The sequence below is a fragment of the Protopterus annectens genome, chromosome 4.part1 (genome assembly GCF_019279795.1).
Source record: "Protopterus annectens isolate FY-2018-M chromosome 4.part1, PAN1.0, whole genome shotgun sequence".
In the NCBI taxonomy this organism is placed as follows: domain Eukaryota; kingdom Metazoa; phylum Chordata; order Ceratodontiformes; family Protopteridae; genus Protopterus; species Protopterus annectens.
The window spans coordinates 523,640,438-523,653,705 of NC_056734.1; the positions used below are offsets into that span (position 1 = coordinate 523,640,438).

The 13,268-nt window shown below is 36.8% G+C and overlaps 1 protein-coding gene across 1 annotated transcript in view; it reads left to right on the plus strand.

Moving 5' to 3' along the window:
• Positions 1 to 13,268, plus strand: part of SNED1 (sushi, nidogen and EGF like domains 1) — a 1,598,911-nt gene that overhangs the window by 744,234 nt on the left and 841,409 nt on the right. Inside the window, exon 8 of the mRNA XM_044070335.1 lies at positions 5,730 to 5,843. Coding sequence (XP_043926270.1) covers positions 5,730 to 5,843 — 114 coding nt within the window. The remainder of the gene's footprint in view (positions 1 to 5,729; positions 5,844 to 13,268) is intronic.

The window sequence follows — 13,268 nt, forward strand, 5'->3', positions numbered from 1 at the left end:
AGAGACGAATGAACCATGTGACATTATCTCTGAAGTCCCAGAAGGTATCCCTTAGAGATTAGTAAGAGAAAAGATACCAGTATCTCTTACTGAGGTACATCAGGGGCCAGACCCTCCACATTTAGTCCAAGAAGATGTCACCCCTAAAAAGAAAAGACAAAAGAATAAGCATATTCCCACCCCAGGCTTCTAGGGAGGAGTGGACGGACTTCTTTCAGGGCCTATTCAAGCTATTATGGCTCTCAAGCCTCACTTATTCTCTGCTCCTTCCTCGTCAGAAAGTTAGTATGGTATCTTTGAGGATGAGGATTCTGATAATCATTCACTTGCATACTCCTTGCAAATGTACTTATCTAGATAGGTTCTCGCAGATGATAAGGACTTTCCCTCCCCTGATCCCCTGTGGAAGAGGATTCATTTCTTGAAACCATTATGGGTATGATGAAACATTTTAAGTGGAATTCCAAATAAATCTCTGATGTTCAGAAAAGGTACTATAATATTTTAGAAGTGGGCACCCCACCTTTTACTCTTGTCCCGTCCAGTCCTAGAGTCTTTCCTTGATGTTTTTGCATCTACGTCCTTTACTCCTGATTCTCAGCCTCCAGTCGTCAGAGGCCAGATAGATTCTTTAAAGTTCCAGGTCAACTTTATTTCTTTTCAAGAACCCAGCAGTTGATCCTTCAGCTGCTTCTTTAGCTTCAGACAAACCATTGAATCTCCTGCCTTCTGCTAATGTCCTTTCCACAGAAGGACCATGGACATGTGGGGAAAAAAGGCCTGTGCTTCATTTACCTTGGTCTTCAGGGCCACTAATTATCAGCTTCTCGTGACCAAATATTTTGTCTTTTCTTAGCAGCCTGAAAGGCTGTTGCTGATATGGAAGGGTCAGATATAAAACAACAGGCCATGTCTTTGAAGTCTCAAGCAACTCAGGTGGCTCAGTATAGCATTAAATGCAGCTATGATGCTCTCTAGGTCTCCTATAGAGCAGCTGCTACTGGATCAGTTATTAGGAGATATGCATGTCTATGCTCTCAGCCACTTCCTAACGATTTCAAGGCAAGACTCCTAAATTTTCCTCTACACAATGGGGGTCTTTTATTTGGCTAGCTTGTTCAAGATCCTACAAGAGCAAGGGAAAACTATGAAGGACTGCAGACAAATTCTGTTGACTTCTGTGACCAGATACCAGAGAAACTACCCTGCCAAGTCCACTTCATTTGTCTACTGAAAGCCTAAGTCTCCTTTGAAACACAAGAAAGCACCTAGGAAAAGATTCCAGGAAAACCTGAAAGGGACTGTAGATCTGGGAGGCCTCCTTTCACAGGTAAGTCAGTTTGACAATCCTCTCTCCATCTCCCAACCCCTCGGTCCCACCCTTCCACTTTCCAAAAGGCTCACCGCATCTATTTCAAATTGTGAAATGATCGCAACCGACAAGTGGATACTCACCATTATTCAGCAAGGCTACAAAATATCTTGGAAGGAATTCCCTGCATTCAAAGGCATCCCACTCCCTCACCACAACCAGTTGCACCTCTTTCCACCCATCCTCCAGGACATACTCTCCCAAGGCACAGTAGAATCAGCTCCTCCTCAGTTTGCAGGAAGAAAGTTCTACCACATGCTGTTCCTGCTACCCAAGAAGGAAGGAGGAATGGACAGTGGAGACTTATGCTGGAATTTTCCCAGCTCAACACTTTCCCCAAGGTACCCACTTTCAAAATGCTGTCTCTTCAGACCCTTCTTTCCTTCATCCTTCTCCGGGCTTCCCTAGTGTCTTTGGATCAGAAGGATGCATACCTGCATACTCCCATACACCCATCCTACAGAAATTTTCTGAGCTTCTCTACAGGTTCATAACACTTTCAGTTTTCTTCTTTGCCCTTCAAGCTTTCTACTGCTCCCAGAGATTTCACAAAATGCCTTGCTCCAGTAATAGCTTTTTGCAGAATACAGGGAGTACAGATATTCCCCTAGCTAGATGATTTGCTTATTCAAGAATCATCACCTCAGAGTCTTTTACTGCATCTCAGGTTCACCCTCATCCTCCTTCTTTGGCTGGGATTCACTGACAGTTTCAAAAAAATCATTCATCCCTACAGCCCACTCAAGACCTAGTTTTCTTGGGTTGTAGGCTAGACACCAAAACCATGTAAGCTGTCTTACCCTGAAATAAGAGAACCAGTGGGGGGAATCCCCAGTTTTACATTTAACAGATGTATTAATTTAAAGGAGAAAATTCAAAACCTTCCAGTTTCTGGTTCAAACGTCAAAGCAGGTTTTACAAAGGGCACTAGAAAATGTGGCACTTGTAAACAATGCAGTTGTATTTATGAAGGTGAGGTGGTTAGATTACCAAATTTAGATTATACTTTTCATTTTAATAATAATTGTAACACTATTGGAATTGTATATATGGCTTTGTGCAATGCTTGTTTAGGAGGATATATGAATGGAAAAAAATGAGAGAAATGCAATATATAGGCACAAGATTACATGTGGTGAAAACAAAAAATTCTATTTTTTGTATTGGAGCAGATGGCTTGAAACATTAGAGATGGCCCTTGGAGTTGTATCATTGAATATATAGAGTTACTGTGGCAGCTACATCTGAATTGCAGTGAAAAGCCTGGGTTAAACAATGCAATAACTGTTTCTAATGCACTAAAGTTAAGAGAAATGAAGCTGTAATATGATTTTTTAATGACACGATTTTTTAAAGATAAGATTTTTTATCACATATTTTTTGTTTTATACATTTACATGTATTCTCCTTGTATACATTTTTATATACATTTTTAAGTATCACATCTGAACAGGTCAATTTATTCATGGTATTATATTTTACTCAATTGATACTGATTAGTGGTCAGTATGAACTTTTAAAAGGGAGGTGGGATGTGTATAATTTAGTTCTGATGAAGTCTCAATATTTTGGGAATGAAAGCAATTAACTTCCAATAAACTCTTATAAAAATATAGATAGTTAGTTGCAGTTGCCTGTTCTTGGGGCTGGCCTTTTTGTCAAGCTTGTTTTCTGGTTTTAGTTTGTGATCCTTGACAGATAAGTTGGTGGATGCTTAAAAAGGGAAGTGCAAATAATTAAGTATATCTAATTATAAGGTACATATGGCCACTAGGCATCTTATGGTCTTTAACCATTTACTTAATATTATTACTATGTCCCTATGTTCACTTGCTGTACTGACGTAGCTTGTACACTGATTTGCTTCACTGATAGAGGGTACGTTCTCAGTTGTTGCAGGGATGTAACTTGCATGTTCATTTGCAACAGAGTTGTAATTTGCGTTAATTTGGCATAGTGCTATAGCCCACATTATAATTTCCGATTTCATTGTCTATATTAGCCATTTTCACTGTTACTACTGCCTGCATTCAGAGCAATAGCTTGCTAGTAAAATGCAGTTATTTTATTTCTCTGCATTAGATCAAGTTCATAAAAAAAGCACAGAAATAAAATGCCAGTGAAATAAACCTGCTATACTGTATTCTGTGCTGTATTATCTTTCCTTTCAAATATGACAGAGCATTTTTTTTCATTCTGAGATGGTATCATGGAATGTCCAGAAAAGGAAGTATAGAGAGACTTCAGTAATACATGAAGAAAAACTCAAGACATATAACGATTTGGGTTAGTTGTGTCAAGCAACTGTTATGATCATAGGTTGCTTTGTAGGAGGCAAGCAAGAAATGATGTGACATCTGCAAAGCTAGTATAATTGTTCTGATTGCGGAATTGTTGCACTTTCTGAATGCTGACTGCATGTTCAAACATAGTAGATCAACTGATGTGATTATTAATGGGAAGGTAGTTATTCAGGTTACTGAAATATGCATTCCTTCCTGCACATGTAAATAGCGATGTCACTGCTTCCTGATGAATTATGAGAGGGAAAAGGAATGGGACATGGTTAGATAACATCGTGGATTTTTGTCAGTCTAAGGAATCCCAAAGGAATTGAGACAAACCTCGAAAGAAAAAAGTGAAATTAAGAATATATGAAAAAACAACAAACTGGACCAAGAAAACATGTTAGAAAAGGACAGCAAATAAAATCCATGTTATTCAAACTTGATGAGCAAAAACAAGTGAGCTAGCATTTCTTATTGCCTGTATATGAGTGGATGGGGGTTGACCCCACATTTCTCTTACTTATACTAACTCCATGGTTGCACAGTCATGAAGTAACTTAACAGCAGTATAAATTATACTATTCCAATTCCACACCCCTGTTTGCTGTCAGCAGTAGTGACCCTGCCACTCTGCAACTGAAGTACTTCACTTCTGAAGGATTCTGATTGACTTACGCCAATCTGGAGGACTCTGTTGAAAAGGGCTTTATTAAAACTGTATTATCTCCCTCACTTTATCACCAGCTATTACAGTTATCAGCACGTAGTAACTTTTGGACTCCAACACCTGCAGATCCAGACTGACTCGTGAGAAGAAAATCCTCTCCACAGGGTTAGAAGTTGGACTAAAGATCAAAAAGGATAATGCTACTGAAAATAATGTAATTAGGTGATAACAGAGATCAGTTATTACTGAGAAGATGCTTCTCAAGGGAGAATCACTGAAAAATGATAAAATGCACATACAGGCAGGAGCCAGAGAAAATGAGAACAACATTAAATGTCATATAGTTTGCATTTAGAAAACTAAAACAAAAGGCACTGTGAACTGCAAAGAAATGAAAACTGAGAACTGTTCATCTGTTTCATGTGTCTTCTCAGGCTGTATTACATTGGCAAAACTATAAATCTTGATGAACAAGTAATTTATTTAGCACCATTACTCACTTATTACTCAGTGTAAAAAAAAAATCATACCTAAAATGAACCATCTTTTTTTTTAAGCATTCCTCTAATTTATTTCAAAAGTTAATAAAATGAACCATCTTCAGTAAGTGTTTGCAAGGCAGATGATGGCACCATGGTACTCTTATGGCAGGAATACTTGCTAATGATGGATAATGAAAGAAACACTGTAATGTGTATCTGTAATATTACATCAATTTTCTTGGTGTAATGTACTTTTTTCTGATAGAATTTAGCAAAAATGTGCTTCTATTTCGTAGCTGAATTCCATCATTCCTAACATTTGCCTTCTACAAGTATTACAGAAGTTCTGAGTGTCTCACCATTACTGGATTTTGCCTTCATTTTCTTTGGTATAGATGTAATGTTGAAGCTAAGCCCCATTTAGCTTGGCACCGGCTACATAAGCCATGTAATTAGCAAGACGTGGGAATCCTATCAGTCTTCCTTAGGCAGGCAGTGTGCACTTGTACAGCTGACCCCCCACCACCACCACACACACACACGCACGCATGCACACACCAACACACAGTATGGGCTAGTTGTCTGTAGCCTTTCAGTGCAATCTATACAGAGGAAGCTCTGGGGTGCCAAGAGCTGCCATCTTGTTTTGCAGTACTTTGACAACATGGAAGCACATCTGCTGCTGTTAGACATTTTGACAATGTGGAAGCATTTTTTCTAAATCATGATTTTGAAATACTTTGCATATTTATGTATGTACTGTACATTAATTCAGTGGCCGATATACTGAGTTTATGCAGGAATTACATACCTGAATATATATATATATATATATATATATATATATATATATATATATATATATATATATATATATTTATTTATTTTTATCCTGAAATTCTGCTTTCTTCTTTGAGCAGATATCGATGACTGCGCAAACAACCCCTGCAAAAATGGAGGAACATGTGATGATGGAATTGATGCCTATTTCTGTATGTGCACAGATGGTTACACTGGGCAGCACTGCGAAGTGGGTGAGAAAAAAAAATAACAGACTGCTGCATTCTGAGCTTTGTCCCAAACATATTATGACAGATGGTACTTTGTAGCTTTGTATAGTTAGCAAATTTATTTTACAGCAAGGAAAATAACATGCTCTTTACTGTTCCTCTCTTTAAAATAAATATGATTTGGTTAGTTTCTGAACTGTTGACAGATTTTCTAATGCCACCTCTTCTCACGTGTATTCTTATTTTTTATGCTAAGTTGCTTTTTCCTGTTACCTTGGTACTCCATGCAACAAAAAAGCCATATTCCTTTAGACTGTTTTTTTTTTTTTTTACATAGGCAGCTGTTGCCTTTGGATTTAGTATATATCTGTTTTGCTTGTGAGAGAAAATGCTTTGCCTGGTTGTCTGCAAAGGGAATCAGAAGCCATGGAGCTTCAGAGCATTATGATTGCTATAACCACACTACCACTACTTACAGATAGACACCACTACAACTTACAGCTATAGCCACCCTACCACAACTTACAGCTATAACCACACTACCACTGCTTACACCTATAACCACAGTACCACTACTTACAGATAGACACCACTACAACTTACAGCTATAGCCACACTACCACTACTTACAGCTATAACCGCACTACCACTACTTACAGATGTACACCACCACTACTTACAGCTATAGCCACACTGCCACTACTTACAGCTATAGCCACACTACCACTACTTACAGCTATAACCACACTACCACTACTTACAACTATAAACACACTACCACTATGTACAGCTGTAACTACACCAGCACCACTACTACGTACAGCTATAACTGCACTTCCACTACTTACAGCTATAACCACACTACCACTACTTACAGCTATAACCACACTACCGCTACTTACAGCTATAGCCACACTACCACTACTTACAACTATAACCACACTTCCACTACTTACATATATACACCACCACTACTTACAACTGTAACCACACCACCACTATTTACAGCTATAACCACACTACCACTACTAAGAGCAATAACCACATTGCCACTACTTACAGCTATAACCACATTACCACTACTTTGTTTATATGCTGAACAAATACAACAACCTAGGTCCTTCTACTCATACCTTTTCTCCGTGGGCAGCAATGATGGATTATTGAAGTAAACAATCACCTTCCAATTTCCATTATTTGATGCTGTATGAAAGAGTGCCCATAAAAGAGGGTACACATTATTTTAACTGTTTTCCATTCTTTTGAGGTGAATGTCCTAAATGAGCACTGTTGGTTTGTGATTATGTATATGTTACCACATAACCTGTTGTTTTTCATAAGTTTCATTTTAGCAGGTTATATTGTGAATGGTTGACAATATGTCATTAGCAAACTGACTGACCTTAGGTAACATGTCCTGAGTTCAGTAAAAAACAAAGCTGGCCAACACTTGAAATTCAAATAAACACAAAACTGATATTTAATGTTGGGGGGGGGGGGTCTGCTCTGCATACATCAAACTGACATCTCTGCCTCTGGTCCCTACTGTGTATTCATTCTAACCGTGAGATAATTCCCACCATGGAGGAAATGGCAAGGTAACAATCAGACAGTAGTATCTATCTGTACCTTGGTTCAGGTGCAGCACCATGCTGGACAGTAATGCAAACCCTGGCAATATGTTAGCAGATGGTTAGTGCAAATGCCTCACATAAGACACAACTCCACATGCATTTCAAGGCTAAGCTAAAATTCTGAGAATTCAGTGATTTTTGGGTCATCAGAGTGTGTGCCTATTAAACTGGGAATACTTTATTAATTGAAACTCTTTATGTTGTCAGCAGGCATCACACTTACCTTTGGTGATTATATTCCCACGCCAGCTAGTTGGATTCATTTTCCAATACTGACACTGCAGCATAAGGGGAGGGGGTTGCTGCACTCTTCTTCTGTGAGGCATTTGCACTGACCCTAATGCACTCCTGAGTGTGCATCCTTTGGTGAGATGTTAAACCAAGACCGCATCTGCTTGAGTTGGTAGTAGCTCTGGTTGATTTGAAGGATCCCACAGAACATATTGAAAAGACCAGGGAAGGTTCCACAGTGCCTTGGCCAAATATGTTCTAGTCATTTTAAATACTACCTTGGGTCCTCTGAAATTACATCATTGGCCTAGTGGAACTAACCTGGTCAACAAACTGTAAAATGACAAAAATCACTAAATGAAACCTCATGTTATTAAAAAAAGATGTCAGATCCACAAATCTGGACGTTTTTGAACACAAAAGATAAACACATAGCTGCATAAAAGTACTACATTTTTCTTTCCTTTTTAGGGATCTATGTATTCCTGCATCTCCAGTGTGAGTGGCAGTGCCTTCCGTAACTAGGTAGCCTGAGTATTTCAGTTTTGAGGTTACACAACTTAAAGAAGAAAATCACCAAACAAAATCCTCTCTTAATATGTTTACTACAAAAACAGGTTGAGCTCTCTTCATCCACAAACAATAATGAACTTTTTCAAATCCATCTCAAACAAACTATTCAATTGATTATTTAAATACCATTTAAGATGTGTGACTGACTGTTAGCCAATAAAAATCAATGAACAATTTACATCACAATTACTGCCTAATAAAAATATGTAAACATAACACAAAATCACGATTAGAAATTGCAATAAAAATTATTATACATTTAAAGTTATTTTATATAAGTAAAAACATAATTTTAAATAATATGCCAAAGTCACATTATCACTCAACCCTAGCTTTTTCTGTGACATTTAACCTGAGTTGCCATTCTAATCCTTTGTATTCAAGTCAGTCCTTCAAAGAACCACCCCTGCCACACAGGAACTTTGTGTAAAAAATAAAAAAAATGTAAATTTCTACACTTTGATGTTTGTTTGTATAATTAATTATTAGTGTTCTTCTTTTTGTATATCATAACAATGTTCATATATTCTAGATTTTAAAGTTTTCTCTATTTTACATAGTAAAATGCCTCACATGTCAAGCACTTTGCTAGGTAAACAATTGAATTAGTTCTCCAGTTAAAAATCCCATAATGGGATAGTTTTAGGATAATTTATTATTACAACATTAGTACTGTCACAGATGTATCTACATTAAGATCACCATCCACATTGTGGTTTGTTGGATCTTAGCTGTAAATAGATTTTCTTCCTTTTAAACATTTTAATAGGTTTATTGCCAAGTTTTTTTTAACATATTTAGCACGGGGGCACTACATTCCAATTTTTTGTCCCAGATTTTCCCTATACAGAATGCATCAACTGAAAAAGTAGTAACACATGTCCTGTCAGTCCCTACACCTGTTAAACTGGCAGAATGGGAGCTGAATGCATCAGAATGTAATGAGGTACAAAGGGGGATTGTATATATATCCTTATGAATGTTTGGAATCCCAAAAATAACTTATTAAATACAAAGTGAAATAAGTATCTGTCAATGACATCTTGTAAAAAAAAGTATTTTAAAATAAAATTAATATTAGCAAATGCTATGTTAATCTCATGTTTAGAAACTTACACACAAACATAGGAATTACCAGGAACATAATTCATTCTGCTTGAGTAATCTAACAAGCTGATAACTACCCACCCCTTTATCAGGTTTAGTGAACTGCAATGATATGTCTGTGCGAACCTCCTGTAAAGCTGAATTTTTGCTTCTATTACATTAAAATACTTTTTACTTGTCTAAAATAAGCACATGTGCCTAATAGCATTCTCAGACAGTGATTCAAAGATGTTAATCAGTGGATGCAAAAGGGGTTTGTGTATGTGTTACATCTTTTAAAGTCAATCAATATAATTCTTCATCAAGTAATGACCATCTAACAACAGAGATAAGCTCAGTCTGTACGCAAATAATTGTAAGCCAATAAGAGTCCTAGAAATATCAGCTCTCCATAATGGAACAAATGAAAAATCCCCTTTTAAATAAATTTGCATGTAGAAAAGTTTTCTCAAACTGATAGCAATTTAAAATAGTAAAATCTCCATTTGCTAATGTATAGACAGTACCTTCAGAGAGTAATGACTGAGTGCCATTCAAATCTCTTGTAAGACTTAGGTTCTCCCTCATCCCTGTCCTCTGCTGGATTGATGGATTGAAAGTGGTGATGGCCACCAGTGTGATGGTCCAAATGAAATTTCTCTGTAGTATCTCCCTGATTTGGTCGATATTTGTCCTGGTGGTTGGCTATTTGAGGAGACCTCCTCAAAAAACATGGTTCCAAAAACAGGATCCCAGTTATTAGCCTGAGTGGAGAACTCAGAAGTCTCTGATTGGTCACTAGAAGCATACAAATGAAAAGTTACTTGTGATGGTGTCTGATAACATCTAACTGGAATAGGGTATGCCTGGTGCTGGTTTTAGTCGAGCTTATCTGTCTGAATCTTTATAATGTTCATTCCTTTCTGCAACAGAGAGACATATCATGTTCACTTTTTTGGAACTTGTATTGTAGTCATGTAAATATGAATAAAACAATAAACCTTTAATAATAATCTCATTGATAATTTCAGTAAGCGTGTCCACATTGACTTTGTTTTGTTGTATAAAATTAGTCATGAGTTCACATCCTGTTCTGTCAAATAAATCAGTTAACTCTTTGTATACCTGTCAATTGTCCTACAGGTCATTTGGAAACTTTCAAAGATGCAAGTTATTTGGGGCCCTCTTAATATGAATAAACACTGTAAGAAAAGCATTGTCATTTTGTAAAGTAGGAGATTTAGTAAGTGCCCTTTCAAAAAGGTTCAACTGTACCTGTGATGAATATAGCAGGTTCAGAAAACTGAAATGAAGTGTTGAGCCTAGAGTCCAAAGAAAACAGTAATAGCATTAACTGTAATTGTGCTTTGGGTAATTGTCCCTGAATGTTAGCTGTAGCAGAAAGAGATGTCTGCTGGTGACTTTGTATTTAAGGTTTAGATGTCAGTAGTGGAGAAGAATAATTCCCCAGTGTGTCCACTTTTTTTGAAATTTGATTTAAAAGTAGTGTTAAACTGGGCCTTGGAAACACCTTCTTGAATGTAAAGAATTAGAATGACAGCTTAGGCTAAATCCAGTATAGCCTCGGCACCTGTTTTAAAATGACATTCTACTAATATCAAATAACTTTAATGTATAACTATTTTACTATTATGATTTTTAGTGTTATTTATTTTTATATACTTTATTTTCTTAGGCAGTAATCTGAAAATCATATTGTAAATTATTAGCTTTTTTTACTGGTTAACATTCAGTCACATGTCTTAAACAGTATTTAAACAGTTGATTGAACACTTAGTTTTAGATATATTTTTTTTAAATTCCATTTCTGTTTGTGGACAAAAGTGCTCATCCTGTGTTTGCATTAAACATATTAAGACAAGACATTCTTTGGCAATTTTCTTCTTTGGGTTATTTGCATACTGCCAGCCTTGGAGTTCTGACTTTTTTCTTGAGGTTACACAACTTCAGAGAAAAAGCAAAACTTGGCTTTCTCTTTGTGTGTGCAGTCTTGAAGGTAGTATATTTTAGTATATGTATTCACACAGACACACAGACACATATATATATATATATATATATATATATATATATATATATATATACATATATATATATATATATATATACACACACACATGGCTGCCTACTGAAATGTTGGTGCTTGTAATGCTGAGTGCTGACAGATTGAAAAAGGGTCAGAAATTGCAGGAGAAGAGTGAATCTTGAACAGCGCTCTAGTACAAATTTCTTTTTTGCAAGGGGACAAGTCCCCTGCAGCCCTACCCCCAATGTAGGGGGCAATTCAACCACACTCCCAAACTTATATATATCTATATCTAATCTATATATCTATATTGATATATATATATATATATATATATATATATATATATATATATATATATATATAAATACACATACACAACTTGCATTGAGATTGCGCTACCTGAGAGAAAAGGGAATATTCCAAAAAATGGCTTTCTCATACTTTGTATATACAAGTCTGTTTTTCTGTCCATTCAGTCTCAGTGTTTCAGGTCTCAACTTTTCAAATGGTTACCTCTATGTCATGTATATATGAATATAGTGTGTGTGTGTGTGTGTGTGTGTGTGTGTGTGTGTGTGTGTGTGTGTGTGTGTGTGTGTAGAGATATTCACATGACATTGTGTGTGTGTGTGTGTGTGTGTGTGTGTGTGTGTGTGTGTGTGTGTGTGTATATATATATACGGATATATTACGTGTGTGTGTGTGTATGTGTGCATTAATACACATATATATTATATATATATATGTATGAGGTAATCCAGTATTTGTTTGTGTACACATTTTACAACTATTTTAGAGAGAGGGGATAGAATTGCTATTGGCCTGAAGGTGGTATGTTCAGAGGAGCTACCACCTTTGTGGATGGGTAAGGTGAAGAATTGTTGCCAGACTGAAGGAACTCTGGATTCAGTGAAGTATTGCTAAAATAGACTGTTGGTTGAACTTGAATTAGCAAACACTGACAGTTTTAAGAATTACTGCATAGTTTCTCTAGGTATAGAAAATAGTAAGTATAGTGACAGAAGAGATCAAACAGCACCTGTTCTAAACGGTGAAAATGACGGGTCTATATTACGAAAGCGAAAAACCCTATGCACGAATACCAAAACATTGACCCCTATACCGTGAACTGTGAAAATCCCGAACGCACTAAACAGCAAAAAAAAAAAATCGAGCTGTCATAGTCGGCCAACCCCACCACTAGCTATATACTACCTACCCAAATAAAATAAATAAACCACATACATACAATAACCAAACCCTACTTCTAACCTAAAGTAAAGCACAAAACCCTACTTCTAACCTTACACTAAACCTCACATACACAACTAACTATGCACTGTCCTTAACCCCTCCCTAACCCTAAGGTCCGTAACTACTGCACACGTCCCCTACAGACATACACCCAAACAAAACAAATAATCCACATACATACATTTAACAAAACCCTACCTCCAACACTACTAAACCCCACATACAAAACTATTTATGCACTATCCTTAACCCCTCCCTAACCCTAAGGTCCGTAACTACCGCACACTTCCCCTAAGAAAACATACACAAACAAAATAAATAACCTACATACATACATTTAACAAAACCCTACCTCTAACCCTACACTAAATCTAACATACATTACTTATCTAAGCACTTACCTTAACCCGCACCCTATCCTAAACTCCGTAACTATCCAGCACTTACCTTATGCAGCTAATCCACAGACGGGCCAACCATGGAAATTCGATATTTCCATTTTCGCGGTTTTCTAATTTTGCTCTAAGTCCACTTCGCGCTATATGGTTCATCATTTACATATTCGCGTAAACGTCTTTTCGCTTTCCTAATATAGACCCGAAAATGACACATAGAACTCTT